The sequence below is a fragment of the Callithrix jacchus genome, chromosome 12 (genome assembly GCF_049354715.1).
Source record: "Callithrix jacchus isolate 240 chromosome 12, calJac240_pri, whole genome shotgun sequence".
Taxonomy (NCBI): Eukaryota; Metazoa; Chordata; class Mammalia; order Primates; family Cebidae; genus Callithrix; species Callithrix jacchus.
This window is the reverse complement of record NC_133513.1, coordinates 16,715,323-16,728,668: the sequence shown is the minus strand read 5'-3', so window position 1 is coordinate 16,728,668 and position 13,346 is coordinate 16,715,323. Positions and strand designations below refer to the sequence as shown.

Genomic DNA, 13,346 nt, shown 5'->3' with positions numbered 1-13,346 from the left:
ACCTTCGTGCTTTTGAAAGGAGAGGCCAGCAGAGTCTTTTAAAGTAATTCCGGTCCCATTTTCACGTGGCTTGCCAAGTACCATGTTTTGTGCTTGTGATGGGCTATAATTACATGCATTGTGTGGTGCCAAGTAAACCACCTCATATGCTACATTAATGGAGAGAGGCCTCCGCCCTTTTTCCATTGTTCCTCCCATGATCGATCCAGCAGAAATAAGCCCTCCAAGTATCTGGCGTTGTCAGTAGCTTTGGCATTGATCCTCCCACAAGACACGTGGAGTTGGGTAAGATCCTGTGCTCTGCGCTAGAGCTGTTAATTGCCTAGGAAGCATTACCGTCTGCAGAAGTGCATGCTGTACCTTCTTCTGGGGGAGCTTCATGTAACAGAGAGAACATGGGTCTGGGTGTTAGCTACTGCAGCCATCTCCATGTGACCATGGGCAAGTGTTGTAGTCCCTGGGGGCCTCAGTTTCTCCCCTATAATATAGGAACAACACTGGCACCTAGGATGATGTCTAAGGCCTCTGTGTGCAGATGCGCAGGTTGTACACTGCACAACAGCTTATGGCTGTGGGGGGGACCAGTGGAAGCTGTATCTAGCTGTGCTCCACTCACCAAACTCAGGTCCCATGGGGCTGTGGCCAGACAGGGCACTCCTTTTTATTGCACAAAAGAACCTTTATGTCAAGCCAGATGTACTTGACATGTAGTAAGTGCTCAGAAAGCAGTAACTATTGTTGCCACTACTACTGGGGGATGATCTCTGGAGGAGGCAGACGAATGGATCAAGGGAGTTGGGCAAGGAGATGAACTGAGATTTGAGTGACGTTTTGAAGCGTGGATAGAATTTTAGGATGTATGCATGGTGGGGAGGTGGGTGTGCAGCCGTATTTTCATTCCATCCATGTCAGTCCTTCTCTTGAAATGTTTTCTCCGCTCCCCTCCCACCTCCTCTCCCACCAGTTGCTTTTATGCCATGCCAAGAAAATGTGTGGAAAGCTACTGAAAGATTTTTTTTTTTAAGTCTGGATTATGGACAAATGTGAATGTGGACAGAATAGTAGAACGCACCTCTATGTGCCCAGCACACAGTCCTGCCAGCTCCAGCAGCCACCCACACAAGCCAGTCCCACTCTCCCCCGCCACTCCTAGTATTATTTCAAAGCAAGTCGTAGGCATCCTGCAGTTTAGTTTGTAAATGTTATTGAAGGGTTTTAAGTAGTAAAGGGGTGTGATCCTGGGTTTCAGGAAGATCATTTGAACATGAGCTGGGGCCGAGGCAGCAGGGAGGCGGTGGTGTTTGTCCAGGTGGGAGGGGGCTTCTGAATGTATGTTTGGGAATGAGGATGGAGGAGCAGAGACAGACAGGGGAGAGATGAAGGATGTACATTCTACAGGACCAGTGGTAGTGGACACTTTTGCTGGTGCCTCTTAAATGGGTAGTCAACATTTGTGGAGTATTTCATGTATACCAAACCCTAAGTTAAGCATGTCTTTCTTTTATTATTTCAACCTCACGAAAGCCCTTTGAAATTTGCATTGTTATTAATGTAACTTTATAGATGAGAAACTGGGGCCCAGAGAAGTGAAGGTATATTGCCCAAAGTCACATCTAGGAAGTCAGGAAAGGTGGGTTTTAATCCCAACAGCCTGGCTCTGCCTTTTACCCACGCTGCACACCCTCTCCTGGTACTGCTCTCACAGGACAGGTGTGAATTGGGAGCCTGCTTAAAAAGTCTCACAGCTGCATCAGTGCCTCTCACATGTTCTTCTTAAAGGAACACCCCTTTCAGCAGAGGGCTGGGGCTCGCGGTTGAGTTTTTTGCTTTATTTTCCCTGTCATTGCTCATTTGTCTCAAACAACCACCAGAAAGGTGTTGGCTGCTACTGTAACATCGTTATGTCTGTGGATTCTGCCTTGGCTTTTGGAGGGCCTTTGGCGGGGGGCAGGGGAGCATCAGTGTCTCCAGGCTGGTAGCAGCTGCTGCTGAAGCTTCCCTCCCTGACTTGCCTGTGTATTCTCTGAAAGGCCACGTGTCTGGAGAGATGATGACCAGCATTGAAGACTGAGACCTGTCAGCCCTGTAGCTGAGCAAGACAGTCACCTAAATGTCTGCTTCTCAGAGGCGTCCCTTACTAATTGAGTTGTTGTTAGTGATGGGTGTTTTCTCTCTTCAATTCTAATCCCAGCCTAATGTGTGTAAGCATTACCTCTTGCCAGCTTAGCCTTCTGAGTGTGGAGGGGCTTGCTACAGAGCAGATCCTGGGAGCCTTTGAAATGAGAAGTTATCACCGGGTTACTTACAGGCCTCTACTAACTGACTCTGCAGACAGAGTCCACACAGCATTATCTCGGTGGCACTTCAGGATGATCTGCCCCACGGGTCTCAGTTGAATTTATTACATGGTGGCTTTATGATGTGGCTTTGAGGAAGATAAGTCCCAAGATTCCAGAGCGCCTGCCTCATCAGAACAAGTGTGAATAACTTCCTGGGGCCAACCCTCTGCACAGCAGAACCCAAGCAAAACCTGGATTGGAAGGAAGAAAGAAACAGGAGAAATTCCAAAGAGTATTTGCAGGACCATAAGCTTTGGACACAAACTAACCACCTCCCTCCCTTCCAGACTGTGTGTCTTGGGATATTCGAGTCACCCTTCTGAGCCCTGGTTTTCCTCATCTGTAAAATGGGAGTAAATCTCCACCTCCCAGGCTCGTAATGTGTGCTAATGTATAAAGTACTTAGAGCGCTGTCAGACCCATAGCAGGTGCTCATTCTGTTATATCCGTGTCCTCATCATGGCAGGTACTGGTGACTGCCTGAACTCTTTCATCCCTTTGTACCTCATGACAAACCTGTGCAATAGATGACAGTATCATCGTTTGACAAATAAGATACCAGCAGTTAGAGCTGGGTACGGTGGCTCATGCCTGTAATCCTCGCACTCGGGGAGGCTGAAGCAGGAGGATCGCTTGAGTCCAGGATTTCAAGACCAGCCTGAGAAACATACTCATGTCCTATCTCTACAAAAAATTTTTTAAAAATTAGCTGAGCATGGTGGCACATGCTTATGGTCCCGATGCTGAGGCAGGAGGATTGGTTGAACTCTGGAGGTCTAGGCTGCAGTGAGCCATGATTGCACCACTGCACTCCAGCCTGGGCAACAGAATAAGACCCTGTCTATGGAAAACAAAAGTAAAAAAAACAAGATACCAAGAATCAAAGATGTGTGATTCTTTACACAAGGTCACCTAGCAGTGAGTAGACAGGACCTGGATTTGATTTTTCTCCTTGACATGGAACATCCAGAAGTCATGTCTGCCTGTCTCCAAGAATGTGTTCATGTTGGGATTTTCGTTTGAAGCTGTTCTCCATATTGCCTTCACCTGAAGCAAGAACCATTCTGGAGAAGGCCTACTCTGGCTTCTGGGAAGCTCCTCGACTCTTCTCTGAGAGTCTCCTTTGGCCTTGCAATGGCCGAGGTTATTGCTAGGGTTTCACTGAGGGGGATGTGGGAGCAGCCAGAGCCCACATGGCTTTTCCTCTCTGCCTGCTGATGGCAGCCATTCACTGTGAGGTCAGTGGTGCCTTTGCCAGACTCTGTGTGTGCCCCTCTGCCTGCCGATGGTGGCCACTGACTGTGGGGTTGGTGGTGCCTTTCCCAGGCTCTGTGTGTGTGTGTGTGTGTGTGTGTGTGTGTATACATGTGTGTGCATGACAGTCATGACAGTGTCCCTTACCTTCAGGATGCTGTCAGTCTTCCATCCCTGGCTCATCACCCTTCCAGATCCTCTGCTGTTCACTGGTGCCTTGAGACACTAGCTCAGCATCACAGTGATGGCATATGCTGAGAGGGAGGAGAGAGCAGTATGGCCAAAACACAGGCTTGGAAATCCGAATCCCAATTCTGCTGCTTACTTCCTCTGTGGCCTTGGGCAAGTTGCCCACCCTTTCTGGCCTCAGTTTTCTTAGCTCCAAAATTAGGGACAGTAACACCACTCGCCTCCCAGGGGAATTGTAGGGTTCAGGTGAGTACTGCTTGGAGAGGATGTGGAACATTCCTAGTGTGCAGGGAGGGCCCCCTGAGCTTGCCCACCCCTCCACACTGTTACCTTGCTCCTCCAGGAAGAGAGCACCCTCAGTTTACAGAACACTTCCCCATTCCTCAGCTTGTTTAAAAGTCTTGTGGCCTCCCAGTAGAGGAGTAAAGAGCATTGAATTAAAAGCAGGATGCTTGGTGTGTAGTTGTGGCTCTGTTAGGAAAGAAAATGAGCTGTGTGGCTTTAGACAGGCCATTTGCCTCCCCATGCCCACATTTCGCCTACTCTCAAACGGACACGGTGTTTCTCTTCCTGGGTTTTTTATTTGTTGCCTGAAAGGCCATGCGATGAGAAGAGCATGGGCTTTGGAGCCCTAATAACTGGGATTCAGATTTCACCGTCACTCCCTGGACCCACAGTGCTGAGGTCAAAGAGAGTAAAGGAATTCCATGAGGATTTCCTGTGACTCTGTGTCTGGTGCTAGATCTAGACACCCATTATTTCAATTAACATTTCTGGTTTTCTTAGTTTTCAAGGCTAAATGGGCACTGTAAGACAATGTACAGGTTGGGCATCCCAAATCCAAAAATCCCAAATTCAGGATGTTCTGGAATTTGAAATTTTTTGAGTGTTGACATAATGCTCAAAGGAAATACTCATCGGAGCATTTTGGATTTCAGATTTTCAGATTCGGGATGCTCAACCTGTACATATAATGCAAATAACTCCAAAATCCAAAAAACTCAAAATCCAAAATACTTCTGGTCCCAACCATTTTGGATAAGGGATGCTTAACTTGTGTATGCATTTGAAAGAATGACAGATGTTGATAGCATTTGTTTTATCTCATTTTTGTTTTTAACTTGCTTGAATTTTATTCAAACATGGCTATAGTTTTGCTTTCTTTTCATTATTTTTTTATCCTTGTTTTTCATAATTATGAATGCAAGAGATTGCCTCGAACACAGCAGTTACAGATAAATGTTCTTCAAACTGTGAGAACCAGTTTTCTTTTTTAAAAAACTTTCAGGCTGGGCATGGTGGCTCACGCCTGTAATCCCAGCACTTTGGGAGGCCAAAGTGGATGGATCATGAGGTCAGGAGATTGAGACCAGCCTGGCCAAGATGGTGAAATCCCGTCTCTACTACAAAATACAAAAATTAGCTGGGCGTGGTGGTGTGCGCCTGTAGTCCCAGCTACTTGGGAGGCTGAGGCAGGAAATTGCTTGAACCCAGGAGGTGGAGGTTGCAGGCGGATCGTGCCTCTGCACTCCAGCCTGGTGCCTGGCAACAGAGCGAAACTCTCTCAAAACAAACAAACAAAAAACAACTTTCATTTCATTGCAGACTGATACTTTTATAAATTACCAAAAAAAACCCTAGAAAAATCCCGAAACTCCAGTGTTTCATGGCAATTTGCAATTGCTTGAAAAATATCTGAATGATAGCTTTCAGTTTCTTTGCTCCTTTGGTCTCTTACTGGTAGAAAACAGGTGGCATACCCATACCAGTTTGTCAGCTGCCCTGTGCATATCACAGTCATAGACACACTTGCAGTATGTGTGTGGCACTGGCTGTGTCATTACTTAGGTAGCAACGCTGCATGTGACAGTTACAGTTGGCCCCTCTGTATCTGCGACTGCATCTGTTTTTCAGCCAGCTGAGGAGCAAAAATACCGGGCGCGGAGAATGCATCTGTACTGAACGTGTACAGACTTTTTTTTCCTTGTCTTTATTCCCTAAGCAATATGGTATAACAGTTATTTACATAGCACTTAGATCATATTAAGTACTATATGTAATTTAGAGAAGATTTAGAGTATATGGGAGGAGGCGTGTAGGTTCTGTTGCAGACGCTACACCATTTTATAAAGGGACATGAGTGTCCATGGATTTTGCCATCCGTGTGGAGTCCTGGGACCTGTCCCCCATGGATACTGAGAGATGACTGTGCCACCGTCTGTTGTTTGCAGCCAGGGTTCATGCTGTTTCCTTCTGGCCATGGCTTTGTTTGCATCAGTGAGAGTCCAGAGGTAGAGAGCTGACAAGTGGAGGAGCTTCTGTGACATCCCTGTTTTACAAATGAGGAACAGGAAAACCGCTTTCTGCAAGTAGGGAATGGCCCCACTGCCGTTCAAAGCTGACTCTGTGAATCACTCCCTCTGTGTTTACCAGTGGTTCTCAGTTCTGACTGACCATTACCGTCACTGCAGGCTTTAAAAAGTACTTCTTTGTGTTCCTTCCCCTCAGTCTACTGAGTCGGAATTTCAGAGGCCAAGACTCAGAAATCTGCATTTTTTGGAAGCCCTCCCAGTGACTAGTGATCAACTTGGGTTGGGAGCCACGGGTCCAAACTATGCCACTTCCCTCTACTCTGCAGTACAAACTGATTGTCCTTAACCACCAAAGGTATCATATCCCAAGATGGGGTGCAAACAGCACAGATAGTAGGGCCATCAAGGCATGGGTTCAAATCCCCACTCTGTCACTTCCTTACCCTGACATTTTAGGCTTATAAGCCAACCTCCCTGTGCCTCATTGGTAAGGAAAGCATGCCTGCCCTGCAGTGGGGTTCCTGGGATTACATCAGCTGGAGCACCTAATGCCTATAAGAGGCCTGACACTTCGTTGGTTCTCCAGAGCGTGTGAATGCAAAGTGGGAACGGTCTAGGTTCACTTTTTAACTAGGTGGGTGCAATTTCATCATCACAGAAAGAGGCTTCAGGCCCCTCCCCACAGTCAGAGTAACAGGGCCAATAAACAGCTTGTGAGTTTTTTTAAACTGACAGATTCTAAGGCATCACAGTGAATAATCTTGGAGAGTCTGAGTATGTGACCCAAACAGCCAAGTTGCTATTGGAATCTGGGGGGTGTATCTTGATCTAATTAAACAAGAAGCATCTAATTTGTTAGCTGGAGGGGAGGGTAAAGCATGATTTACTTGAATGTGATTAGGTGGAGGGAACATTCTTGTATGAAAGGAAATGCCAGAGGAGTTTTTGAAAAATTTATAATCCTTTCATGATTTGGCAGGTAATTAGGATAATTCCTAGTATTTTCACAGACTTAAAAGTTTTCTCACAGCCACATTATTTTTGGCGATCATCTTTCCTGATACTCCAGCTGGAAGGAATTGCTCTGTCTCCTAAAGCTCCGAAGACATCATTTTCCAAAACCCAACTCAAATGTCACCTTCTTGGTGATGCTTTCCCCCATCTTTTAGGCCAGGGCCACCAAATAGGCATCATCTTACTGGTCAACACACTGATTGATTGATTGATTATGGCTGCCCGGGTATCTTCCTGAGGAAGGAGTGTGGTGATTGATTGGTGCTGTCTTGGCAGGGGAGTAGTGGAATCCTGAGATATTCACCCAGTCCCCTTTGGATGAGCATTTAGGTGGATCCCAGCCATTTGGAGCTAAAGTTGTATTTTGAGATCACATGCAGGTAGAGAGGCACAATTTCTGCCCAGCTGTGATTTGTGAAATAAAAGGCGAGTGATTTAAAAAGTTTGATAGATGTTGCCAAATAGCCATGTTACTTGAACTTCTTGAATATTCTACCTTCTCTCCAGCTCAAAAAGTGAATTCCAGATGATGATGCATAGTCTTTGCATCTGATTAACTGATAAGTTGTGTCACAAGTTCAGAACCATAACTTCTACTGGCCAGGTGGTATCCTTGGGCCTTTTGGAGAATCAAGGCTTCCTTCCTGGTCCCATGCTGATCTGGGTTTGGGGCTGTGTCAGCCCTGGTCATTGTATCTCCACCTGGTATTTGCTTTTATTTATCATTGTCATAGTGTTGTCAAATGGCATCTTCTCCTTAACTACCTGCAAATTGATTAATTTTCATGAAGTATGACAACAGGGTAGAAGGAAGCCCATCAGACTCTCAGACTGATAATACCATGACACACGTACCTGGTGGGGGTTTTGGATAGGCAATGGGAGGCTGCCTGGCATGTGCCAAGGCTCATTAGATAAGTGACTCCCGACTGTTAACTCTTGGAGCCGTTGGGCCTTCCCTGTCTTCTCCCCAAGTCACTCTATCATAATTTATCAAATATCAAAGGATGTGAACTAAATGGCTGTCCTTGCTCCTCCCTGAGATCCTAGCACTGTGACTGGAAGATGGTTAGCAATTTTGTGGTGCTTTTGCTTTGGGGGACACTAAGTGCTCCCCACAGCAGTTCTATCCTTGGTGTGGCAGATTGTGGACTTTCTGCATTTGGCCCCTGGAGACCTACTTGTCCACCACTTCCTCCATGTCTCCTGTCATGGTCACCTATCACATAAAACCACATCTTATCCAATGGGCACTTACCCTGCCCTAGATATGCTGCCAGACCTGCTAAGTGCAGCATCTCCTGCCATCCCCACAGTGGCCTGGTGAGATAGGTGTGCTTTTTAATGCCCATTTCTTGGATGCAGAGCCTGAGGTTCTCACTGGAACACACACACACACACTGTTAGTAATTGATCAAGCCCAGGCCCATCTTGCATCAAGTCCTGATTCCTGAACCACCTCTCTCTGCCTCCTCACTGCCAGCCTCTGGTGCCAGCATTAGTACCTGTAGTTTCCTCCACTGGTCATACCTTTCTCTTCTTGTCTGCAGGGTGACCTCCCAGCGCTCAGCATGTTTATGGAGCAGAGAAGGCCTGTGGGGGCTGAGTTAGTGAGACCCCAAAAAGGAGAAGGGGGATTGGAGAGAAAGGCTAGGGCTACATCTTGAAGGAGTTCTGATTGTACTCTTAGAGCAGTAGAAGCGCTGAAGGTATCAAACAGCAGGTAACAACATTAGATGTTACTTTGGGAAGATCGTTGTACCTGCTTGGGGGAGAATGGATTGGAGGGTGGCGCTCTCTGTCCTATTTTCTGTGGCTGGTGAAAAATAAGAAGGGCAGATGAGAACCCATAAGTGCCCTCAAAGCCTAATAAAAATTCCAAGAGGCAGTGGTTGTGCAGCCTACTTTTATTTTTATGATAACAGGAAATATTTGTGATCTCACATTCTCTCTTCCGAGGCTCTGAGTCTTGAATTTATTTCTAGTTATACTGGAGTTTGGAAATAGTTATTTGAGGAGCAGTAAGCTTGGTATCATTTATGTAAGATGAAAGCTGTTTATACCAATGGCTATAGGTAGGGATATGTAATATAAAAACTCAGAGTTTTAGAGATTAGCTTAGTAACAATGAATGTCGTCGTTTTAATGGTTGCTGGAAATTTATTATTTTAATCAAATTATGTCTCTTAAGTTGCATCAGATTTTTCCTTTTCATTCCCTAGGGAAATGAAAGATTTGCCTGATGTGGTCAAGTTCTGCTCTTCTGGCTGCAAAAGAGAACCAGGGTTTTGACAGCTTATGGTAAACATCACTTGGAGCTGGGATGTTTTGATAATTTCTGCATTTATGGAAAATTGCAGTAACACTCTGGCTCCCACTGCAAAACAAAACAGAAACAAAACACAAAACCCTGCTTTGCTTTGGAAATGACAGTGGCATTTATTTAAGGTTCACATTTTTTGGGGGGCACATTGGCAGGTATTTAGCAGTAATATTGGCAGCTGTGGATTTCCAGCTTGCTGCTTCGTGAATGGATTCATAGCCCAGAGGAATCTTGTGGAGGCTTTATGTGATTTCTATGTGGAGGGGGCACATTGGCATTATTAGCAATACTATATTTGTTTGTTAAAGGCCAAAAGATGATCGACTCAAGATTTTCTTATCCAAAAGGAATAAGACAACAAAGGAATATTAATTTTACATCTGTACAAAGAAAAAAGCTGCTAAAAAGGCTCAGTGACTTATTCTCCCTTTGTTAATTGCGTGGTTCTTTGCAGTATCTTATGTGTCATTTTCACTTATTATTTCTCTCTGGTTTGAAAGTGTCTGTACCTCTGGGTCAGAGAGGGGTGTCTGTGGAGGGGAACTCATAGAGCCAGTTAATGGAAGCGTGATATATTTCATGTTGATTGCACAATGGCTTCCTTGTAGTTCAGGTGAAGAATTTTAATTCTTTATAAAGGGTCTAAGTGGCTTCTCTCCCTGATGAATGGGAGCTGAAATAAAGAAAAGTAGAAAGAATGAGAAGGAAACATGCCTCCTTGGCTGTCATTCATATCTTGGTGCATTGTCTTATGTGATTTACCCTCATTACAACAACAAAAGAGGGCTCCCTTTTATTCCTCCTGAGATGAGACACATATTGGTTACCCCATGTTTTTTCAGAAACCTTCTCCCTATATCCTTCCTTTATTGTGACAATGTCTTCTATACCTCATGTAAAGTACTTATTGTAAATGGCCTGGTATTGTTCACACTTCGTATACAGTATAGTTAGTGCTTAGGTGAGATCTGGGGCATTGAAGAGGTGATCTCTTGGGAAGGGCAGGGAGCCAGGGGACTAGATAAGGATCTGCCTGACCTAGGATTCTGGGGACTTCTCTCAAAGATGCTTACAGTATTCTTCTTTCAGTGTTCTTTAAGAGCATAGCAGGGTTACGTCTTACGTTTGTCTAAAATGCTTAAGTAAATTGTCGTTGAATAGTCTGTACATTGACAGTAGACCGTCTATAGCCACCTCCAGTTGTATTTATTGGGGATCAGCTGAGAATATCGAATAATTAAATGTGGAAGAATTGAGCAGCTCACAGCAGGCCCATGTGGGTTGCATGTGGGTAGAGTGGAGTGGTGGGACCATAGCACACAGCCAGGGCTCTTGTGTCAGTTCCTTGTTAGCTGTTTGACCTTGGGCAAGCCCCCTACACTCCTGAGACACTGTTTCTCTTTTTGTAAGGTGGGAATAATAACATCTGCCTCAGAGGCAGTGTGACAAAGCTGTGAAGAGCGCTCCGGGAGGATTTAGCCTGACATGGGATAAACAGTGACTTCAGGATAGCTGCACTGCTGTGATTTCATCTGTCACCATTGTTGTCACTATCCTTGATAAAGCTCTGGTTCTGTTTTCTTGACTTTCTGAGCCGAGGAGTTGGTGAATCAAATGATCAGTTATTGCTGTTGTGCCATTAGCAAAATTCTTGATAGGCACAAGTCAGATGTGGAGAAAGCCTTTGCTAGAACAGCATTTATTCATTAAGAATCAGGCCGGGTGTGGTGGCTCATGCCTGTAATCCCAGCACTTTGAGAGGCTGAGGATGGTGGATCACTTGAGGACAGGAGAATTGCTTGAACCTGGGAGGCAGAGGTTGTGATGAGCCAAGATTACACCACTATACTCCAGCCTGCATGACACAGTGACACCTTGTCTTTTTTTAAAAAAAAAAAAAAAAAGGAAAAGAAAAAGCTCAAGGTCTGAACTTGATCTGATACAATCCTATTTTGACCATAAATGTCATACTGTTGACTCTGAAGTATCACAATGAAGCAGGTGAAAACACATTGACCTCTCAGGTGGATTGTGTGGTTCACAGGTAAGCAGTGTCATTGACTCCAACCCCGATAGCCTACAGATGCCTTGTTGACAAATGGCAGGAAGGAGAGTCCAGAGAAGGTGGGATCAGTCCTGCGAAATGTCTGCCTCTAAGCCTCACCTTTTGATGCTTGTGTTCCAGGTGGCGGAGATGCATGGCGAGCTGATTGAGTTCAATGAGCGCCTGCACAGGGCCCTGGTGGCCAAGGAAGCCCTCGTGTCCCAGATGAGACAGGAGCTCATCGATCTCCGGGGACCGGTGAGTGTTGCCCCAACTCTGTGTGTCCATCCAGCCTCTGCCTCACACAGCCCAATGGAAAAACCCAGAGATTAACAGAGCAAGCAACCATGCACTCACTGGCCAGATTTGCCTACATTCACCTCTGCCTCGTTTGCTTTTTCTTATGGTGAGGGGGTAAAATAAGTAAAATGTCACAAATTCTGTTGAAGGAACATTTCCTGTTAGTCATTCCTCCTTCTAGTCATCTATATTCAAATATCGGCATATAGTATCCCCACCCACCCATCTTTTCATACTTTACTACATGCTTAAGCTTCCATGAACAGTAAACAGTCTTTTGTGTTCTTAACATGTACCTACATGATATTACTTTTGTATATATCTGTTGGCCACTTGTTTTTGTTTATTTGTTTTTAATTCAGTATTATGATTTGAGGAGTAATTCACATATATCTGGTACAGGGCTTTTCAGCCATAGCATTGCTGATATTTTGAATGATATAATTCTTTATTGTGGGGGCTGTTCTGAGCATTATGGGATGTTTAGCATCATCCCTGGGTTCCAGCACTAGAGGCCAATAGCTTCACTTCGCCAGGTTGTGACAACCACAGATGTCTCCAGATACTGCCACATGTCCTCTGGATTTCAGAACCTGGCAGAATCACCCTTGGTTGAGATCCACTGATCTACATCATTTAATTGCTTAGATCTGTAGTTCTCTGTGGAATGAAATAGCACAATATTTTTGATTCAGTCCTGTCTTTGTCAGCATTTAGGATGTCTCCACTATTTTGTTACTGCAAACTACAATGCCATGAGCATCTAACATTTGCCCTTTTGTGCAGACATATAATAGCGTCCTCGTTTTACAACTTCTTCATTATGTAAGATGTCCACATTTAGGCAGGTTGTGTAATACTCACGTATCCTTTGTCAGGTTGAACAATTATCAGTCACGGCCGACTGTGTTTCAGGTTATCTATATCTGCTTCCTCCTCCTATATCATTTCATTCAAATTCTGGATATCATTTCATCTATAGACATATTTGTATTTATGTCTAAAAATATGAAAAAATAAATACAATATCCTTATCACTCCAATGCCAGTAATTCCTTTATGTTGTCACAGTCAGTGTTCAAATTTCCAATTGCCTCCTACCTTTGAATAGTTTTTTTTGATTCAGGATCCATGTGACACCCACACATTGTAATTGGTTAATACATCTCTATGTTGCTTTTCCTTTAAATTTTAAAAATTTTGGTAAAATAAAACACCAAAAGCAATGGCAATAAAAGCCAAGATAGACAAATGGGATCTAATTAAAATTCAGAGCTTCTGTACAGCAAAAGAAACCATCATTAGAGCAAATCGGCAACCAACAGAATGGGAAAAAATTTTTGCAATGTACCCATCTGACAAAGGGCTGATATCCAGAATCTACAAAGAACTAAAACAGATATACAAGAAAAAAACAACCCCATTCAAAACTGGGCAAAGGATATGAATAGACACTTTTCAAAAGAAGACATATATGAGGCCAACAAACATATAAAAAAATGCTCATCATCACTGGTCATTAGAGAAATGCAAATCAAAACTACATTGAGATACCATCTCATGCCAGTTAG

The 13,346-nt window shown here is 44.5% G+C and overlaps 1 protein-coding gene across 7 annotated transcripts in view; it reads left to right on the top strand.

Moving 5' to 3' along the window:
* SNX29 (sorting nexin 29) overlaps positions 1–13,346 on the top strand; it is a 591,074-nt gene that overhangs the window by 362,584 nt on the left and 215,144 nt on the right. For all 7 annotated transcript variants that reach the window (XR_013524649.1, XR_013524648.1, XM_078344734.1 and 4 more), the window contains one exon: positions 11,617–11,733. Coding sequence is in view for 5 of the 7 variants with exons in the window: in XM_078344734.1 (XP_078200860.1) it covers positions 11,617–11,733 (117 nt within the window). In the remaining 2 variants the exon portion in view is untranslated. The remainder of the gene's footprint in view (positions 1–11,616; positions 11,734–13,346) is intronic.